This window comes from Electrophorus electricus, chromosome 22 (assembly GCF_013358815.1).
Source record: "Electrophorus electricus isolate fEleEle1 chromosome 22, fEleEle1.pri, whole genome shotgun sequence".
Taxonomy (NCBI): domain Eukaryota; kingdom Metazoa; phylum Chordata; class Actinopteri; order Gymnotiformes; family Gymnotidae; genus Electrophorus; species Electrophorus electricus.
Window position 1 is genome coordinate 11,721,354 of NC_049556.1, and position 16,910 is coordinate 11,738,263.

The window sequence follows — 16,910 nt, forward strand, 5'->3', positions numbered from 1 at the left end:
CAGTCTTGGTGATGCCGCTGAAGCGCACGGCCGCCCAGTGTTGGCTAGTGACTGACCACGTATCTCTCGCGTGCCCCTGTTAGCTTGGTCCGAGCGGCACGTGGAACGGCCAGATGACCCATCGTTTCCGCTGCAATTGTCCTGGCGACGGTCGTGGTGCCCGAGGGAGGCGAATGACCGTAGTTCAGAAGCGTGCCCATGAGGTCCCGCCCTCCAGACAGGAAGCTCGCCATGGCCCTGCCATCCAGACAGGAAGCTGAAGGAAGATTTCAGCGGTGCGGGTCCTCATGGGGTCTCCTCAGCGCTGCCTGATCAGAAACGTTTGGAGGCCCATGTGACCGATCTCAGCCTATAATTGGCCTCTAGTCCAGGAGGAAACCAGGAGGGTGACTCTCCCTCAGCGATGTGCTGCCACACTGCATGTGCCTATGAGGGGGTCGACTGGTGGAGCAATGGGACAGTTGGCGTCGTTCATCTGAGCCTGTTGGTGAATGTAGTTAAAAACAAACCTGGGGCTTTTGGGAACTCCACGGTTCTGTACATCTCTCCCCCATACCTCTTCACCTCGGAGGTACAGAGAGGCTGCGTTTTGGGTCGGTGGTCCTGTCTGTCTGTCTCTCTCTCTCCTCCACAATGGGGCTTTGAGCCATACAGACCGTCCATAACTGCCGGAGACCAGACCGCTCGGGGGAGACCAGACCGCTCTGGGCCGATCGGGGGAGATCAGAGTGCTCGGGTTTACTAGAGACCACTCAGACAGATGGAAAAGTTTTGATCGGTCATGCAGCATGTGGAATAACTGTCACATTCTGTGTCTTTTGAAGTTTGTTGCTCTCAATAAGGCTGTTTTGTGGATGTGCCTGTGCGCTGTGGTGAGAGAGGAGTTGAGAAGAGAGGAGAGCCCCAGAAATACCTGTATAAATAAGCATGTAGAATACAAACACCTGCATGTGTTGGCCATATGGATCACAAAAATGAGATGAATTTGGTCAAAGTACACACACACACACACACACACACACACACACACACACACACACACACACACACACACACACTCTCTCTCTCTCTCACACACACACACACACACACACACACACACAGCAGTGGGAGGGAGAGGGATTCTCTTAAATCAGAGAGCTTTTCTCTCACTGTCGGTTTGGGTCCTGAGCTCGTGAATGCAGTTATTTCCTTTCAGTCTCTCGGTTTGTCTGTGAGAGTGTATTCAGGTGTTTTCAGACCAGTACGCTGAAGGTCAGGGGTCACCGTGTTCTCAGCTCTTAAACTCTTGGCGTTTGAGGCTATCTTGGTCTATGCAGGAGCTCTGTGGTCTTGTCCTGTCTCTTCATGCAGTATTGCAGCATTTATTTCTGGACAGGCAGTAGAGGTGTCCTCACTGAGGTCCTGCTGGGGCTCTTGGTTCATTAAGCTGGCAGGTGGTCTGTGTTTGTTTTTCCTCCTTCTCTTTCTCTCTCTCTCTACATCCATCTGTGCATGTGCGCATGAGTGGTACGTGTATGTGCACGTTTATGTGCTTGTGTGTGTGTGTGTGTGTGTGTGCGTGTGTGTGTGTTCATGCATACATGTCAGTGATCCCTGGTGAGGTTCTTTGTCAGACGGTTTTTCTTTCTGTGTTATGGTTCCCTCTCAGTCCCCTACTGCCAGGCCTCTAGAGGAGAAAGGACCTCCAAACCTCCATGTCCCTTCACCTCCATGTCTCCCTGATTGCGAGGACTCGGGACAGTTTCCGGACAGTTTTGGTTTCAGAGTCGTGTATGACATCCTTAATAAATAATATAATAAACTGATAAATAATAATAATAAACTGATGATTGACTTCACAGAACCATGAAGGCATGCGTGGATTGTGGGAAACGGAGTTTCGTTACAAGATTCCAAAGGGTAATCCATCGTCTAGTCCCACAGTGTGGCAACAATGCACTGTTACCGCGGAGACGAGCAGAGGGGGGGGGGTCTGGCCCCGCCCCTCGCATACACAACACTCCAGTGTCTGCCCACGTGAGTGCTGAGTCACGCCGGGTTTCTCATGCCTTTTGTCAGGAGAAACTAACAGCCTTTTTGTCTGAGGCCTGGCTGAGTCTCGCTAACACCCGTTTAAAAGGCTCACTGGGTTGCGGCCACACCAGCGCCTGGAAACGGAGGCTCTCGCCATGGAGACAGAGAGGTCTTTCTTTGTGCGTGTGAGTGAAAGATAACGGGTGCCAGTTTCATGAACCACTCCCCCACACCGGAACGGCTTGGAACAGCCTGCTGAACACACATTCTCACTCTCCTCAGAGAGGGCACATTCTCTGATCACACAGATTAGAACAGAACACACCCCATGTTTGTCCAACCTTCGGCCCGACTTAGCAAGCAGACCTCCGAGAGGAGGGAGAGGGAGAGAGAGAGAGATGGAGAGAGTGAGTGAGCGAGTGAGTGTAGGGAGGATAGAAAAGAGACGAAAGAAAGAGCAGAGACAGATGGGGCAACTGTAAATTCCTCCTCGGAGCTGAATGTGAGCTGGTGTGGGAGAAGCCCCAGTCTTCTGACCATGTTAACCGGTCCAGTTCCTGTGAGCTGCCGCAGATGGGCACAAGAGTGCAGCAGCCCAGCTGACCTCCACCCGGGCTGACCTCTGGGTGCTCTGCCCTCACAAAGCCCATCACGGCTCCCCAGAGCTGCAGGTCCAGGGTGTGCATCTGCCCCCAGAGCCTGCTGGGGTTATAGGACAGCTTCGTGGGGGTCTGTTTTCCTGGAAGGATCCAGGGCTCGGGAGACCGAGCAACCACTCTGCCCCAGACAGTCGGGGTTATTGATTGGTTGGCTCAGGTGTGTTGGCAGACAGATGTGGGCCAAAACTGTGTAGTCTCCAAAGACCGAGTGTTTAGCACTAGGTACTAAACACCGAGTGTTCAGCACTAGGTACTAAACACCCATGCGCATATGTATTTGTGAGTATGCGTACAGGTTTGCACACGAATGTGTGTGTGTGTGTGTGTGCGTTAGCTGGCCGAGCTGAGCCACCGTGACGTCAAACGGCTGGATATCGGATTCCTCGGCAGATCTCGATAGTGCGGAATTTGGCTCTTTCCTCCTCTCCCTGGCGAAATTGGAATTCCTCAGTGCAGATAGGCTCCGGTCGTTTTCCATCCGTACTGACTTTCCTCCGGCGTTTATCTCTGCGCTGGCACTGCCAGAATTCCGCATTTGCTGATGTTCCGTCAGCTCTACGTCCCTCTCTGTTAGGCCGCGCCATTAACTGGACACCGCGGCTCTCCTCCCGCGGCTTAACAGTGATGGATTACTTCGGCCCTTATCAGCCCGAGAGCTCGGCCCGGAAACGTGCCAGCGTTACAAGGAGCAAATATGCACCAATACGTACGGTGCATGACCGTACAAAGTGCTGAGAAAGATGGGTTGTGAGATGTTGGGGTACGTTGTCTTGAAACACTGAGTGCGAGATTGAGATTAGACACTGAGTGCGAGATTGAGATTAGACACTGAGTGCGAGATTGAGATTAGACACTGAGTGCGAGATTGAGATTAGACACTGAGTGCGAGATTGAGATTAGACACTGAGTGCGAGATTAAAGATTAGACACAGTGTTGGGTGCATTAGATTCTGCACATCCGTCAGTGTAAGACGGCGAGTCAGTCGGGTCCCAACACTGAAGGGTGCCGTGCTGTGATACCACCTCTGGTGTGAGGGCACGCCCGTCACAGATGCCTGTCGCAGACATTCAGCACAGGGCGGTGGTGCCCAGCTCCCAGTAACGGCAGCAGTGCCCTAGGGGTGTTGGCCACTGGCAGACTGGCATGCTGCCCCCAGAGAGTCCATGTCAGAGAAGACGTGGGTAGGTCTGACTGCACAGAACATGCAACCCAAGGACAAAGAACTGCACTGAGGTGAACAGGAGCAGACCGATGTGCGGCCCGGCGGGGGGGTCTCTGAATCTCACCGGCTTGTAAGAGCTCTAATAGCTGTTGTGTAAGTGTCCGTGACTCCGTGCCTGGGCGGGTGGGGGTGGGAGGTCGTCTCCTAGCAACGAGAGAGCTGCTGCCTCAGCTCAGCTCACAGAAGCTGCTGCTCCGGGCCCGGCCTTCTCCGAGCGTCGATGGGGTCAAATTGGGAAGTTTTTCCTTCATCTAGTTTCTGTTGCATGGAATTCCACAGTCAAATCGATGAAGAGATGATCCTGAATGGCCTCCCGATTACAGGGCTTTCCTGGGTCAGGTGAGGTCATGCTCACTAAGGCCTGGAGCGGAATCACACGAGGCGGTAGACAGCTGTCCTGGAAAAACGCCCTAGGACCCTGCGGACACAACTGCTATGGAAAGCACGATCTGTCCACCTGGTGAAGAAACTACAGCGTCACAGCTTAAAGAGGGTCATTAACCATGACCACGTTATGCTCGTTAAAGAAACACTACAAAAACACGTTACAGGAAAAAAATTAATGTGTTTGTCAATCTGGGTTACAAGCGGATTGATCAGTTTTTCTTTCATCGTTTAGTACGTCTTAAAATGGAATAGGAAGGAATGAACGCACGGACAGGAAGCACAGACAGAAGGAACCGTCCATAAACCCATCAAAAATCGCCCCCCTGTAAACATCTGAACCTCCGTCGTGGCGTAAGCGTGTGTGGCCGTGCACTTCTCAAACACGGCAGCTTCAGCGTTTAGAGCTTGCTTATCATTCAGACCCTTAAAGGATGATGTTAGTTTCTATGGTAACGGGTTTCACGTCCATGTGTCTTCTTCTGGGTTTTAGGGCAGATTAGGCACCAGTTGGCACACTGCCGCCACCTACAGACTGCGTTAGGTCACGTCCCATAGAAACAGCTGAACCAAAAACCAAAATTATTTCATTCAGAATGACCAAGTGTGTGTGTCTACACACTCTGAGTCACAGAATGAGCCTGTTAGCAGTGACCTCAGCTTGGCCTAGGGTTAGGGTTCTGACCTCTGACCTTGGACCTTCGCCAGGGGCTACATCACACTGAGCATTCGGGAGATTTACAGATCTCTTGTCAGGATGAAAGGATCTGGGTTTGGGAGGTCGAATGGTTAAGTGGAGTGATGGGAAGGTCATTAACAAGCTACCACACACACACACAGAAGTTAGCATTACCATTACCATTACGACATTGGTATGACCTTACCCAGACACAAAAAGCTTTCTAAAAAATGCAAAGTCATAAGAAGTAAGAAAAGGGGTGGAAAGTTAGTTTTGGAATGGTAGTGTGCATATGAAACACACACACATACACACGCGCGCGCTCCTAATAGGTGTCACTGGCCTTTGGGACTTTTGGTACTCCACACTTCACAGACTGTGTCTGCCTTTATTTGCTCTGGTTCGAGCCGCTGGCCTGCGGGGTTGCCTTTTCTCTCTCCACCAGCGAGGAAGACCCCCGTCCATCACGTGCCGCGCAGCCCACCCCAGCACTCTGGGCGCCTGTAATTAGGATCCAGCTACTCTCTCCGTAGCCTGTAGCTGGCGCATGACCTGCATCTTGGGGGATGAATGTGTTTGGGATTAGGATGGAACTGTCTGGACACGTTTGGGGACGTCGTCCTAGGGTCTAGGGTCAGTCTGCGGTCTTGTATATACAGTATGTGTTGTATATAGTGCCTGTCTTGTACGGAGGTCTTGCATGAGGTGCAAAAAACGTAGTGTTTGTAAATTTTTACTGTAATAAATCTCGTCATAGTTAAAATCTTGTATGGTCTTGAAATAGAAACATAAAATAGCACAAGTATGAGTTTGAACTGTGTAGCAGGCATCAAGGGAGATTGTTGCACACAACACACACACGCACAGTTACACTGGCTTATCTTATCCTGGCTCGTCATGAGTGAAACCTGGGCTGTTTTCAACTCTCCGGCTGTGCTCCTGAGCTGTGCTCTCTGGCTGTGTTCCTGTGCTGTTCTACACTTAATCCCCATCTGTTCAGGGATGCTGGGTCATCTGGGACTAATGTCTCATGGTGAAAGACATTCAACAGACCCCCAGACCCCAGACATGGAGCTCTGATGGGGGCCAGAGGCTAGCAGGGCCTACATTTTCTGAAGAAATCCCGCCCCCAGGCTATGATGAGATGAGGCTATTACTCTGAGTAATACGCTCATCTCATGTTCTGTGTTTATTCGGTGTGCTCGTATGTTTTGTGTATAAAAGGTCCAGTGTGAACTGTATAATAATCAGAGTTGGACTTCCTGTACCTAAACAACACGAGAGCAGGGATTGTGTGTGAGTGTAGGGGGGCGGGGGTACAAACATCCTTTAAATACTTGCGTGCGTTTTATTTGGGTCGGTGGGCAACGGTGGTCCTCCATTATCCAATAAAAGAAACAGGGGGCCTACCATTGCCATGGCAACATACCTGTGTGAGCTCATGCTTGGCTTGTTGTGATTAGAAGCAGAAGCTCTGACCTCACCACCAGATATCGCCGTGGAAACACTGATTCGCTCCTGTAAAATCAAGGCCCCCAGGACTAACCAAACAGGCTGTAAATCACACACGTTTAGAAGCCCATCTTGGTTTCTCGCTGGGACAATCTCACACACACATGACCTAACAGATGCCTTATCAGAGCAGCTGATCTGCTGACCACTTCTTGCTTCCAGAGAGATTCCAGAGTCTCATTTTTTTCTCTGTAGGTCACTTCCTTTGGCTCACTTTCCTCATAGAATGTGAACATTTTTCCCTTTAAGATGACATCACCCTTTGTCCTTAAGTTATGACATCATCCCGGTATCTTGAACATTTTGTTATGAACAATGGAACTGTCCAGAAAGACAGATAAGGTCTTTATTGCTTCTGACCAATGACTGAAGGCATGTAGGCAGACTGCCTGTGTCCGATGGAATGGAGTGTTTGTCCGACTTCTTACGTTGTTCACTGTGTCTTATTTTTCTCGTAGGTTGAGGAGATGAAGACGGCTCTGACAAACCTCAGCCTGAACGTTGTGGAAATGACAGACGAAACTGCTACGCTGGATGGAGGAGACGTCCTCTTCACAGGTATTAAAAGCCAATCAGAGGTTGTCTGATAACACGGTCCATATCCTGATAGCCAGTCTGCCCAGTATATAGATACCAACACCCAATCAAATAGCTATCAAACCAGATAAAAACAACTAAATAAACTAAAATCTACTTTTACAAAAATGGTGTACTTAATTTAGGATTAGTTTCTCCAGACACACACCGGGCTTTTTAATTACAGTTGTTTATCCTCTTTGACAGCGCCTTTCAGACTGTTTCCGAGGCCTGTGTTCTGTGTTCAGAAACCTGCGTGTCTTGTTTTGAATCCGAGTAACACTTGTGGGATTCTTACTGCTGCGCTCAAGCCTCCATAGCGCTGAGCGTCTGGAGGACTGAACGTTAAGGCTGGGTTCTAGCTTCTACTTACCCGCCTGCTGCTGCCCACAACTCGGTCAGAGTCCTGCTGTGCGTGAGAAGGACGCAGATGACCCATGACCGCGGCCCTTGACTGGCCCCGCCCAGCTCACCTAATGGCGCACCTGTGTCTCTCTCTCTCTCTCTCTCTCTCTCTCTCTCTTCTTTCCCTCCCTCTTCCTCTCACTGTCTCTGTAGGTCTGGGAAATATTAGAAATATAAGACGTGAGACGCTTGATTGCGTTTGTATACCTTCGGGTGGTGGATTCCGTCTCCGTGTGGGAGCCGAGATGGACCTTCCTCTCGGCTTTGGGGCGTCTAACGTCTCATTTGTAAAACATTCGTAACCACTGCTGTCGCGTCCTGGAGAGACTCTCGCATGCTTTTAATCCCAAACGAGCCTGGACTCTGTACCAAACCCCATTATTAAAGATTAAAAACGCTGCTCTGGGTCTGGCGACCTCGGCCGGGACCCTCTCGCTACAGCGGACGCAAAGGATGTGGTGCCGACTGTAAGCTGATTGATCCTAATGTCACCTGAGCTCACTGTTCAGCCGGGTCTGGGGGGGTGGGGTGGGGATGGTTTGTCTGTCCCGCTGACAGAATGACCTCATGGCAGGAATGGAAGCCAGCCGCTTGTTACAGCAAATGACCCCGAAAATCCTCCTCGTGTGTGTGTGTGTGTGTGTTTAAGTGATGTAAACAGTTCAAACATTAGTAGAACAGAAGATAAACACACGGTTCATTTTGACGATTAAGTCATCGCGTACCGTCTTTATCCTCTCCCTGCTGTTCCGTCATTTATTTCATGACCCATGATGCACTGCAGAATGTCTTGGCAACTCTGGACGTCCACCCCTGTCTCTTCTGTCTCTTCTCAGGTGCAGAGTTCTTTGTGGGGTTATCAAAGCGGACCAATCAGAGGGGGGCAGAGATCTTGGCAGACACCTTTAAGGTGGGTATTTATGTGGATATGTTTCACTGTCGGCAACACGTTTTGTAAAGGCCAGAATTGCTGCTTGGTAGATTCTCTTCCCATTGCTCATATGTCAGTGTTATAGCTGATAACATTATAACTGTAATGATACGGTTTTGTTACTGTTGTTATTTATGATGATGTGATACTGTAAGGATACGGTTTTGTTACTGTTGTTAGTTATGATGTTGATACTGTATTGATATTGGTATGATGTTGTGATACTGTAATGATATGCTTATGACACTTGTTACTGTTATGACACTGTAACTGTTATGATGCGGTTATGACACTTGTTATTGTTATGATACTGTAATGATATTATGACACTGTTACTGTTATAATATGGTTGACACTATTTTGATACGTTATGATACTGTAATGATACTGCTATAACACTTTTGTTATTGTTAAAATGGTTATGACACTGTTATGATAGGGTTATGACACTTATGTTCTGTTATGATAGTTATGATACAGTACTGATGCTGCTTTGACACTGTTGTTACTGTTAAGATATGATATGGTTATGATACTGCTATGACAGTTATATTACATGACTGCTGGACACTGCAGAACAACTGTTTGTGTGAATTTGGCCAGTGAGTTGTGTGATGGCTGGCAGCACCAGGGACCTGAATGAGGGCCTGTTCACCGCCCACACCCCCGCACTGATGAGCTCAACAGATCCAGCGTCTGACCGACAGATCCAATGTCTGACTGTCAAGTAGCTTTGACCCTGATGACGGACATATGATCGGTCCAGGCCAGGGCGTCCCCCACTTATGCGCTAACGACACTTTCTTTCCTTTGGCATTTTCCGCATTCCCGGCTGCACGTTCATCCGTAGATATTCCTCTTTTCAAACCGTCAGTTAAAAAAAAAAAAAAAAGTACCAGCAGTTTTCAAATAACACACGTAGACAGGTGTTAGACACGTACGTGTTGAAGAGCGTGCTGGAACAAGCACTCGTCCTGAATGTTCTCACCCAATAGGATAATGTTTTACAGTATGAGGCTCTGTCCAATAGGAGAGGGTTTTACAGGCCTGTGTGATCTTGTGTTGCAGGACTATGCTGTGTCCACTGTGCCAGTCTCGCATGGTCTGCACCTGAAGAGTTTCTGCAGTATGGCAGGCCCAGGTCTCATTGCCATTGGCTCCAGCCAAACAGCACAGAGAGCCTTAAAGGTATAGTATTTTGAGCAGTGTGTCTTGAGCCAAAATACCTCAAGTGAAGTAAAAAAAAAAACTTAAAAGTGAAATATTTTAAGCCCGGAAGCCCTGAATACCTGATTCCAGATGATTTATTTGTCATTGAGTTGAAGCAGACCTGCTGGAAGAGAGAACACTCTAAACTGGGCTGGGCGCGGGGCTCTCAGCAGTCTGTGCTGACCTGTGATGGAGTGAGCCGTCAATTCATACGTCAGGTGTAAGAGAGAAGGAACAAGCAAACAACCCAGACGGGTTTTATCCATCCCTCGGAGAGATTGCTGAATCCTGGGGCAGCGGTTGCTGTACATATAGATTCCCAGTGTTGGGCTTTGCTAGTTTACTGCCACCTGTCACTGCCCCAGAGGGGGCAACATTCCAGCCGGTTGTCAGGAGAGCACAGCTCAGGAATGTCATCTGCCTCAGTCTCGGGCCGAGGGCAGGGTTACCCCGTGCCTAAAGGCCGGAGACTTGGAGGGGCCTGTGTTTACGACGTTGTGGCATTGGGGCCAAGATTGGCTACGCACCAGGGGTACCGTGGTCCCCGGCAACAAAAGACACCCAGCACATACCGTCCCGGAGTCCTCGGGCCGTCCCAAGAGACAGCAGGCGGGCCAAGTGCGGGGGACGTCTGCTTCCAGCTGGCTTTGCTCCAGGAGATCTTATATTCAGGTGTTTGTCCAGAGAGAGTCATGCTAAGAAGAGCATCCCAGTTCACCCATAATGGTGACAGTGGCTTCCCTACTGAGCACCATGGGCGCTGTCGCCACGGTGATCCGGCCATTCGTTCTCAGTACTAATGTCTGCCATTTTAGGTGTACTGGTTACACTGGTTCACTGTTGGGAATGCCATCTAGTTGCAGTCTTAGCCACACCCACAAAGAAACAAACGTGGACTCTGGCAAGGGTTCGAACTGTCTACCAGTAGCAGGAACCTTCTGTAGTGCTCTTTCTAGCCAGGAGTTGAGTCAGGATATAGCATTGGAATGTTGGGATTTTTCTGGGATTTGCAATGCTGCTGTTGCCCAAACAAACATTCGAGATTTGCGTTCTGATGGTGGTGGTCGTTATGGAAACACCCTGTGCCCTGCCGGAGCTGGAATTAATGCATGGATGGTGTATTTCTGTTGGGATTTCGTTTTTTGGCTCGTTCGCCGATTCCAAGCGGGGAGGCAACGTTCCGGCCGCTCCGAATGCATCCGTACGGCAGCAGAACTCCGCATGCCTGGTTCAGATTGTTCAGGTGTTGGCAAAAGCCCCACCCCCTGGTTCAGATGTGCAGGTGTTGGCAGAGGCCCCACCCCCTGGTTCAGATGTTCAGGTGCTGATGTTTTCAGGCAAGTTTTAAAAAAGAACTTTAATACTCCCCATAATACACTGTGAACCTTGAATCAGCACACAGACATGCATGCAAACACACACCTACACAGTCATATCTTATAATAACAATGTGCATGTGTACCGATATAACTCTAAACACTTATGCATCAGTCCCACACCTTTCTTGCATAACTCGCATGCACACCCCTGTATTATCGCTTCTTAGACTCACACACCCTAGCTCAACATCGCCCTCTGTTGGTGGAGATTGTGCAGACCAAGCCACCACAAACCTCTACGCAAACATTATCCAACAAACAGAACTGTGAAACACAACTGAACAAATACACTTGAAATGATGCCCAACATAGTCTTAAGAGCCTGCACCATAGCTTCCACAGGCAGGAAAGTGGCTCAAGCAGGCTGTTCTGATTGGCTGGCTGTCACAAGCAGGCTGTTCTGATTGGCTGGCTGTCACAAGCAGGCTGTTGTGATTAGTTAGAGTGACTCAGTGTGAGGCTTGTGTGAGGCTTGTATGAGGCTCTAGTCTAAACTGAGTCAGGCCCAGTGCATGGTTGGTATGGCCACACGTTGTTGGGGATTAGTGAGTGAACAGGTAAGAGGATGGTGGTGCTAGAACACACACACACACACACACACACACACACATGTCATCTTCTGGGGAGGAAGTCACACGTTCTTGTGCTTCTGTGTTAGCTACATGTACCCCTGCATTCTTTGTCAGACTTAAAAATCTGCTGTAATCTTGTCATTCTGAAAAAATGTATAGTTGTAATGAATCAGTTTATTGTGTTGTACTTAAATGCAGCCTTGTCTAAGTGTTTACTTAAACACAGATCTGACTACTTGTGCAAAAGGAATACTTTAAGCAGAGACTATTAAAAATGCATAACGTTCCCATGGCAACAACTAATAATATGCTTAACATCATCAATGATTTAAATTATTACACAATTTAATGATATCGTTTGGCGGCCCAAGACCATCCTATTTGGGACACTCTCCGGTAACGTCGGTTCCCTCTCTCTCCCTTGACCCTTGCCGGAGACTCCTTGGATTTGTCCCTGACTTCTGTTTCCCAGTCTTTTCACCAACCATATGGATACTTGTAATGGCAGCTGGCATCTGTCGTTGTGTGGGTGTGTGTGTGTGTGTGTGTGAGCATGAGTGAGTCTCCAGTCAGGAATGACACCATGTTTAGTTGAGGATGTGAAGACTGTAGATTCCAGCAGTTCTACTCATAACGGTGAAATCAGACTGACCAATGGCCGAGCGGCAGGACGCTGAGGTCAACTTCCTCAAATACTTCCAGACGGAGACCCATGTTCACGTCTGCCTGCCTCACGTACGGCAGTTCCAGGAGTCCGTCCTTTACGACTCCTCACTCAGGATGGCAGGGCTAACCCAGAGACTGTGAGTGTGTGCGTGCGCACGCGTGAGTGTGATCGTGGATGAGCATGTGTTTGTGTGTGCGAGAGAGAGAGAGAGAGTTAGATAAACAAATACACCAGAGGCTGTTTGTACATTTTAGTGCAAGACTATAAGGGCCACAAGCTACTGGCCGTGTGTGTGTGAGTGAGTGAGTGTGTGTGTGTGTTCTGTCTGTAGGTCCTCAATCCGATGGCGTCCTCGTGGTTAAAAGCTGGTGAATGTTCTCTGTTACCTGTATTCACCTTTGTTCCTTTTTGTCTTTTGATTGGCACTTTGGTAAAATTCAGACACAATTTTGCGGCCAGTCACATGGAACCACTCAGGAGTGCTGCATGGTGATTGGTCCAAAAAGCTGTCAACATGTGTTTGTCTGTAGTAGGCAGGCCTTCAGATCAGGAGCTAGCTGATCTGGAGCCTGTGAAAGTGCTTTGTGTTCCTCACCTGGGAGTGAGAGTGGGAGTGGGAGAGTGTAGTTCACTCCCTACTCCTCACAGTTCATGCCCGTCCAGCCGTGCGTGTGCGTGGCTGGGTTACTCTCTGTCCCTCATCTTAGGGCAGGCAGATGTGTATCGCCCAGCTAAAGTGCTGCTTTCCTTCATTTCGCTCAACAGGATGGACAGTTTGTCAGTGTTAGGCAGACACTAAAAGCTGGGGTGGATCATCTCAAATTTTGTAAAGTAAATTTGCCCTGTTTGGATGAATTTTTCACATTCAGTGAGGAAGTGCAGCTCTGTCTCTACAGTGTCATATTTACATTGCTGACAGTCTCTGTTCTCTGGTAGCCATGACTTTTTATATCGGCTGGTCTGGACGGCCGGGCTGTGTTCACTCAGTCTGTACTTTGTCAACGTGGTTCTGTGTTTAATGTCAGTCACTGTGTACAAGTCGTCTGCTACAATGTACTGACGTTTTAGGGCCAGATAACATTGCACTTTGTGCTTGTGTGTGTGTGTTCCAGTGGGTGATGTAGTTTTGTTTTTTAAATGTAATAATTTGGTCTGATTGCTTGTATTTCAGACTGGTCCTGATGTGTTAGTGTGTGTTAATGAACTCAGTGTCGGGACCAGCTCTCTCTCTCTCTCTCTCTCTCACACACACACACACACACACACACACACAAACTCACACTCTCTCTCTCTCTCTCTCTCTCTGCTTCTCTCTCTCTCACTCTCTCACTCTCTCTGTCTCTCTCTATAAATACAAAATGACATCAGTGGCAAAAGAATGTCTACTTGACCCTGTTAGATAAAGACCAGATCATAGTGCTCCTTGTGTGTGTGTGTGTGTGTGTGTGAGAGCTCTCTGCACCCCTGCTGCTTCCTGTTTTGGTTTGTTTTGGAGTTTGTAATCAGAGTCGTGTGAAGTTGCCTGCTCCTCTCAGCTGTTGTTACAGGGTTTAATAGACGTTTTGTTTGCCCTCAGGGTCTTTGTTTGATCTCTTGTGTTTTCTCTAAGTCACTCTTTCTGCCTTTTTTCCTCCTCTCTTTCTCTCTCTCTCCCTCCCTCTCTCTCTCTCTCTCTCTCTCTCTCTCTCTCTCCCTCCCTCCCTCCCTCTCTCTGACCCCTTTAGGTATCCGGGACTGTTTGTCTGCTGGTGTCTGTGTCCAGGCGCTGGTCACTGAGTCTGTACTTGGTCAGGGTAGAGCTCAGTTTTAGACCAGACAGCGTGTGGACTCTGGGCCCAATAACACCGCATTCTACGCTGTGATGTTGACTGACTTTCCCAATAACATTTGAGTTGTTTTCTAATTTGGGTGATTCTGACTGGGTTTTCTCTCTCTCTCTCTCTCTCTCCTCTCTCTCTCTCCTCTCTCTCTCTCTCTCTCTCTCTCTCTCTCTCTCTCTCTCTCTCTCTCTCAGACCATGCAGCAGTTGAGTGATCATAAGTATGATAAACTGACCGTTCCTGATGATGCTGCTGCTAACTGTGTCTACATCAACATGCCTGGGAAAGGCCACATCCTTCTGCACGTCACGCCAGAGCAGTTCCCTGAGAGCGCCAAGGTATGACTGACAGACACGCACACACTCGCATGCATGCACACTCACTCCCACACACACCTCAGGCACTTCTGTTGTCGTTTGACAGTGTCCAGCATCAGTGGCAGGGCCTTCATGGTGATGTCTACATAGAGAAGAGACTCAGAGGCTTTGATGTTCTCCTCTCTCTCTCTCTCTCTCTCTCTCTCTCTCTCTCTCTCTCATTTTATTCAACCTGAGACACTCTCATCCAAAAATAGCAGTGGTCCATTTTTTATATCTGGTCTCCATTACATCATCAACCTGCCACTTTTCCCTCACTGACTGTACAAGTGTGCGGTGCCGCTCGGCGGAGGAGCAGCTGGTGTACTCGGACCCCCGTGCAGCTGCTTCCCAGATGAGCAGTATAAACCCGGGTGACAGGACAGGCCCAGCCAGCCTCTCACACCACCACAGAATTTACACTGTCATTGTCTTTTTTTCTTTTGTGGTGGTTTGCAGTAGAAATTCTGGGCCGGGGATTTCTCAGAAACGTGTTAATTATTTCTCTCTCATCAACAACATCTGTGCTGGTCATGCATGTTTGGTTCTGAGCGGGACAGTGCGGGGGTTGGGTAGTCGTGTTTAGAAAGCTTGTAGGAAAACTTGGTGAATATTGGAAACCCGCCACTGAATGACACGTCGTGGGGGTTGTTTTTTTGATGGGGTAGTATTTCTCCATTTTTTTGTTTCCTAAACAAGACTCAGGGAGGCACACCCACACCAGACAGCCAACAAATCACCTTTGTTAATCTGTTATCCTTCCTTCATTACCATGCATTTATTCAATTAACCCTAACGACCAGAGTTAATTAGCATCATGACGCAAACACAGATGATAAATGTGATAAAAGTGTCATCACTGAACTCCTTAGCTGGTTATATTTGACTCTGAATGGTGTGGGTGGGTGTGTGTGGGTGTGTGTGTTTGTGGGTGAGGGTGTGTGGGTGTGGGTGTGTGTGTGTGTGTTTGTTTGTGTGGGTGTGTGTTTTACTTTTGCTGTCTTTTTAATTCATTAATTAGATCTCTGACCTCCATTTTTAGAATATGTACAATAGAATAATTACCCCTCTAATGTTTTATGTGATTGTAATTAAATGTGATTAAAAATGTATTATGTAATTGTAATTATGTAAAATATCATTTATAATAGCGGTACTTATGTAAGGAAACACTATGATGCTTTGAGCCTGTGGAACCGTACATTTCCTTTTAGACCAATCACACATCAGGTAGGCAGACGGAAGCAGAGACTCAATCTACACCGTCTTACTGGGACACACACCGTAAACTGGTACTGGTCCCAGTAATTGCTGTCCTGGCCTGGTGTTTTAAATGTGTTCTTAAACATGTCCCGCCTCCAAGAGTCTGGTTCAGACCTGGCCTACCACACCAGGCTAGAGCCAGGCCGACGTCCAGGAGCAGGGCAGCCCCTACAGGGCTCGTCCACCCTGGCGTGCCCCAGCAGGTGGGACGTCCTAACGTGTGTCTTCTGGTTCCCCCAAACCTGCTGCAGGTGTTTGAGAAGCTGAAGGACTACACGCTCATCCCCGTGTCCAACCTGGAGAATGTGAAGGTGGATGGCGCACTCAGCTGCTGCTTGGTCCTAGCCAACAAGCTGGCCAGGGTCTGAGGGACCCTACGGAGTGCGTACTACGGCCCCGTCCCGTAGTGAGACAGGATGAGGAGAGGTCTGGTGGCACGGGAGGCCAGGTCCCAATTCTGGAGATTTCACTCACTCCCCTTAACCACTTCAACCTGGTGAAGGGCGCCAGATTCAGAGCTGATCCCCCCCCCCCCCCCCCTTTAGCGTGCAGGGTGTACAAAGTGTGTGCTGGGAGTGTGGAGGCACCCTGTGCACCCTTCAAACAACTGCTGTGTTGATTTTTCAAAATGTTCAAACTGTAGTTCGTTCAGGTCTAGTTTTTCCCAGGTGGAAGTGCACAGGGGAAGTGAGTGAAGTGGTGATTGGGACCCGATCTCTCTCTGTAGTTCACCCTGCGTGTGTGTGTGTGTGTGTGTGTGTGTGTGTGTGTGTGTGCGCACGCCCAGGCTCCTGCTCAATATTTACAATCCTTTGACGCAGCCCTCAGATGACCCTGTCACTGTACAGAGGATGCCATGTGTTGGCTAAATGCCATAAAATGTATGCTGTGCGTTGTGATTGGCTGACTGTTAACCACCAGAGGATTAGACAACCGTTCAGGCCACACCCACTGGCTGCGGTCCCGATGCCAGCCTGCCTCACTCACTCCTGCTCTGTAGTATATGCTGTATATTCAGGGCCTCGTGCACTTTTTCATTAATCGTTAGGAAATTATTGTTTTAAATGTTTCGCCTCTCTAATGAGTGAATGAATAAATGACTTTCTAAGCATTTGATAAGGGGATGTTAATTATTACCCAGTACATCACTTTTGCTCAGCTATGGTTAAACTCCTGCGCTCAGTTGGGCTTTAGTTAACTCTGACCCCACCGTAACACACGTCTAACGTGCACTGACATCTTACTCTTTGAGCTGACAT

At 48.8% G+C, this 16,910-nt stretch overlaps 1 protein-coding gene across 2 annotated transcripts in view; it reads left to right on the top strand.

The window, feature by feature from the left end:
* ddah1 (dimethylarginine dimethylaminohydrolase 1) overlaps positions 1-16,767 on the top strand; it is a 35,297-nt gene extending 18,530 nt beyond the window's left edge. For both annotated transcript variants that reach the window (XM_027033241.2, XM_027033240.2), the window contains exons 2-6: positions 6,932-7,031; positions 8,291-8,364; positions 9,454-9,573; positions 14,227-14,370; positions 15,903-16,767. In XM_027033241.2, coding sequence (XP_026889042.2) covers positions 6,941-7,031; positions 8,291-8,364; positions 9,454-9,573; positions 14,227-14,370; positions 15,903-16,019 — 546 coding nt within the window. In that variant the 5' untranslated portion in view covers positions 6,932-6,940 and the 3' untranslated portion in view covers positions 16,020-16,767. The remainder of the gene's footprint in view (positions 1-6,931; positions 7,032-8,290; positions 8,365-9,453; positions 9,574-14,226; positions 14,371-15,902) is intronic.
* Positions 16,768-16,910: the final 143 nt, after the last annotated feature.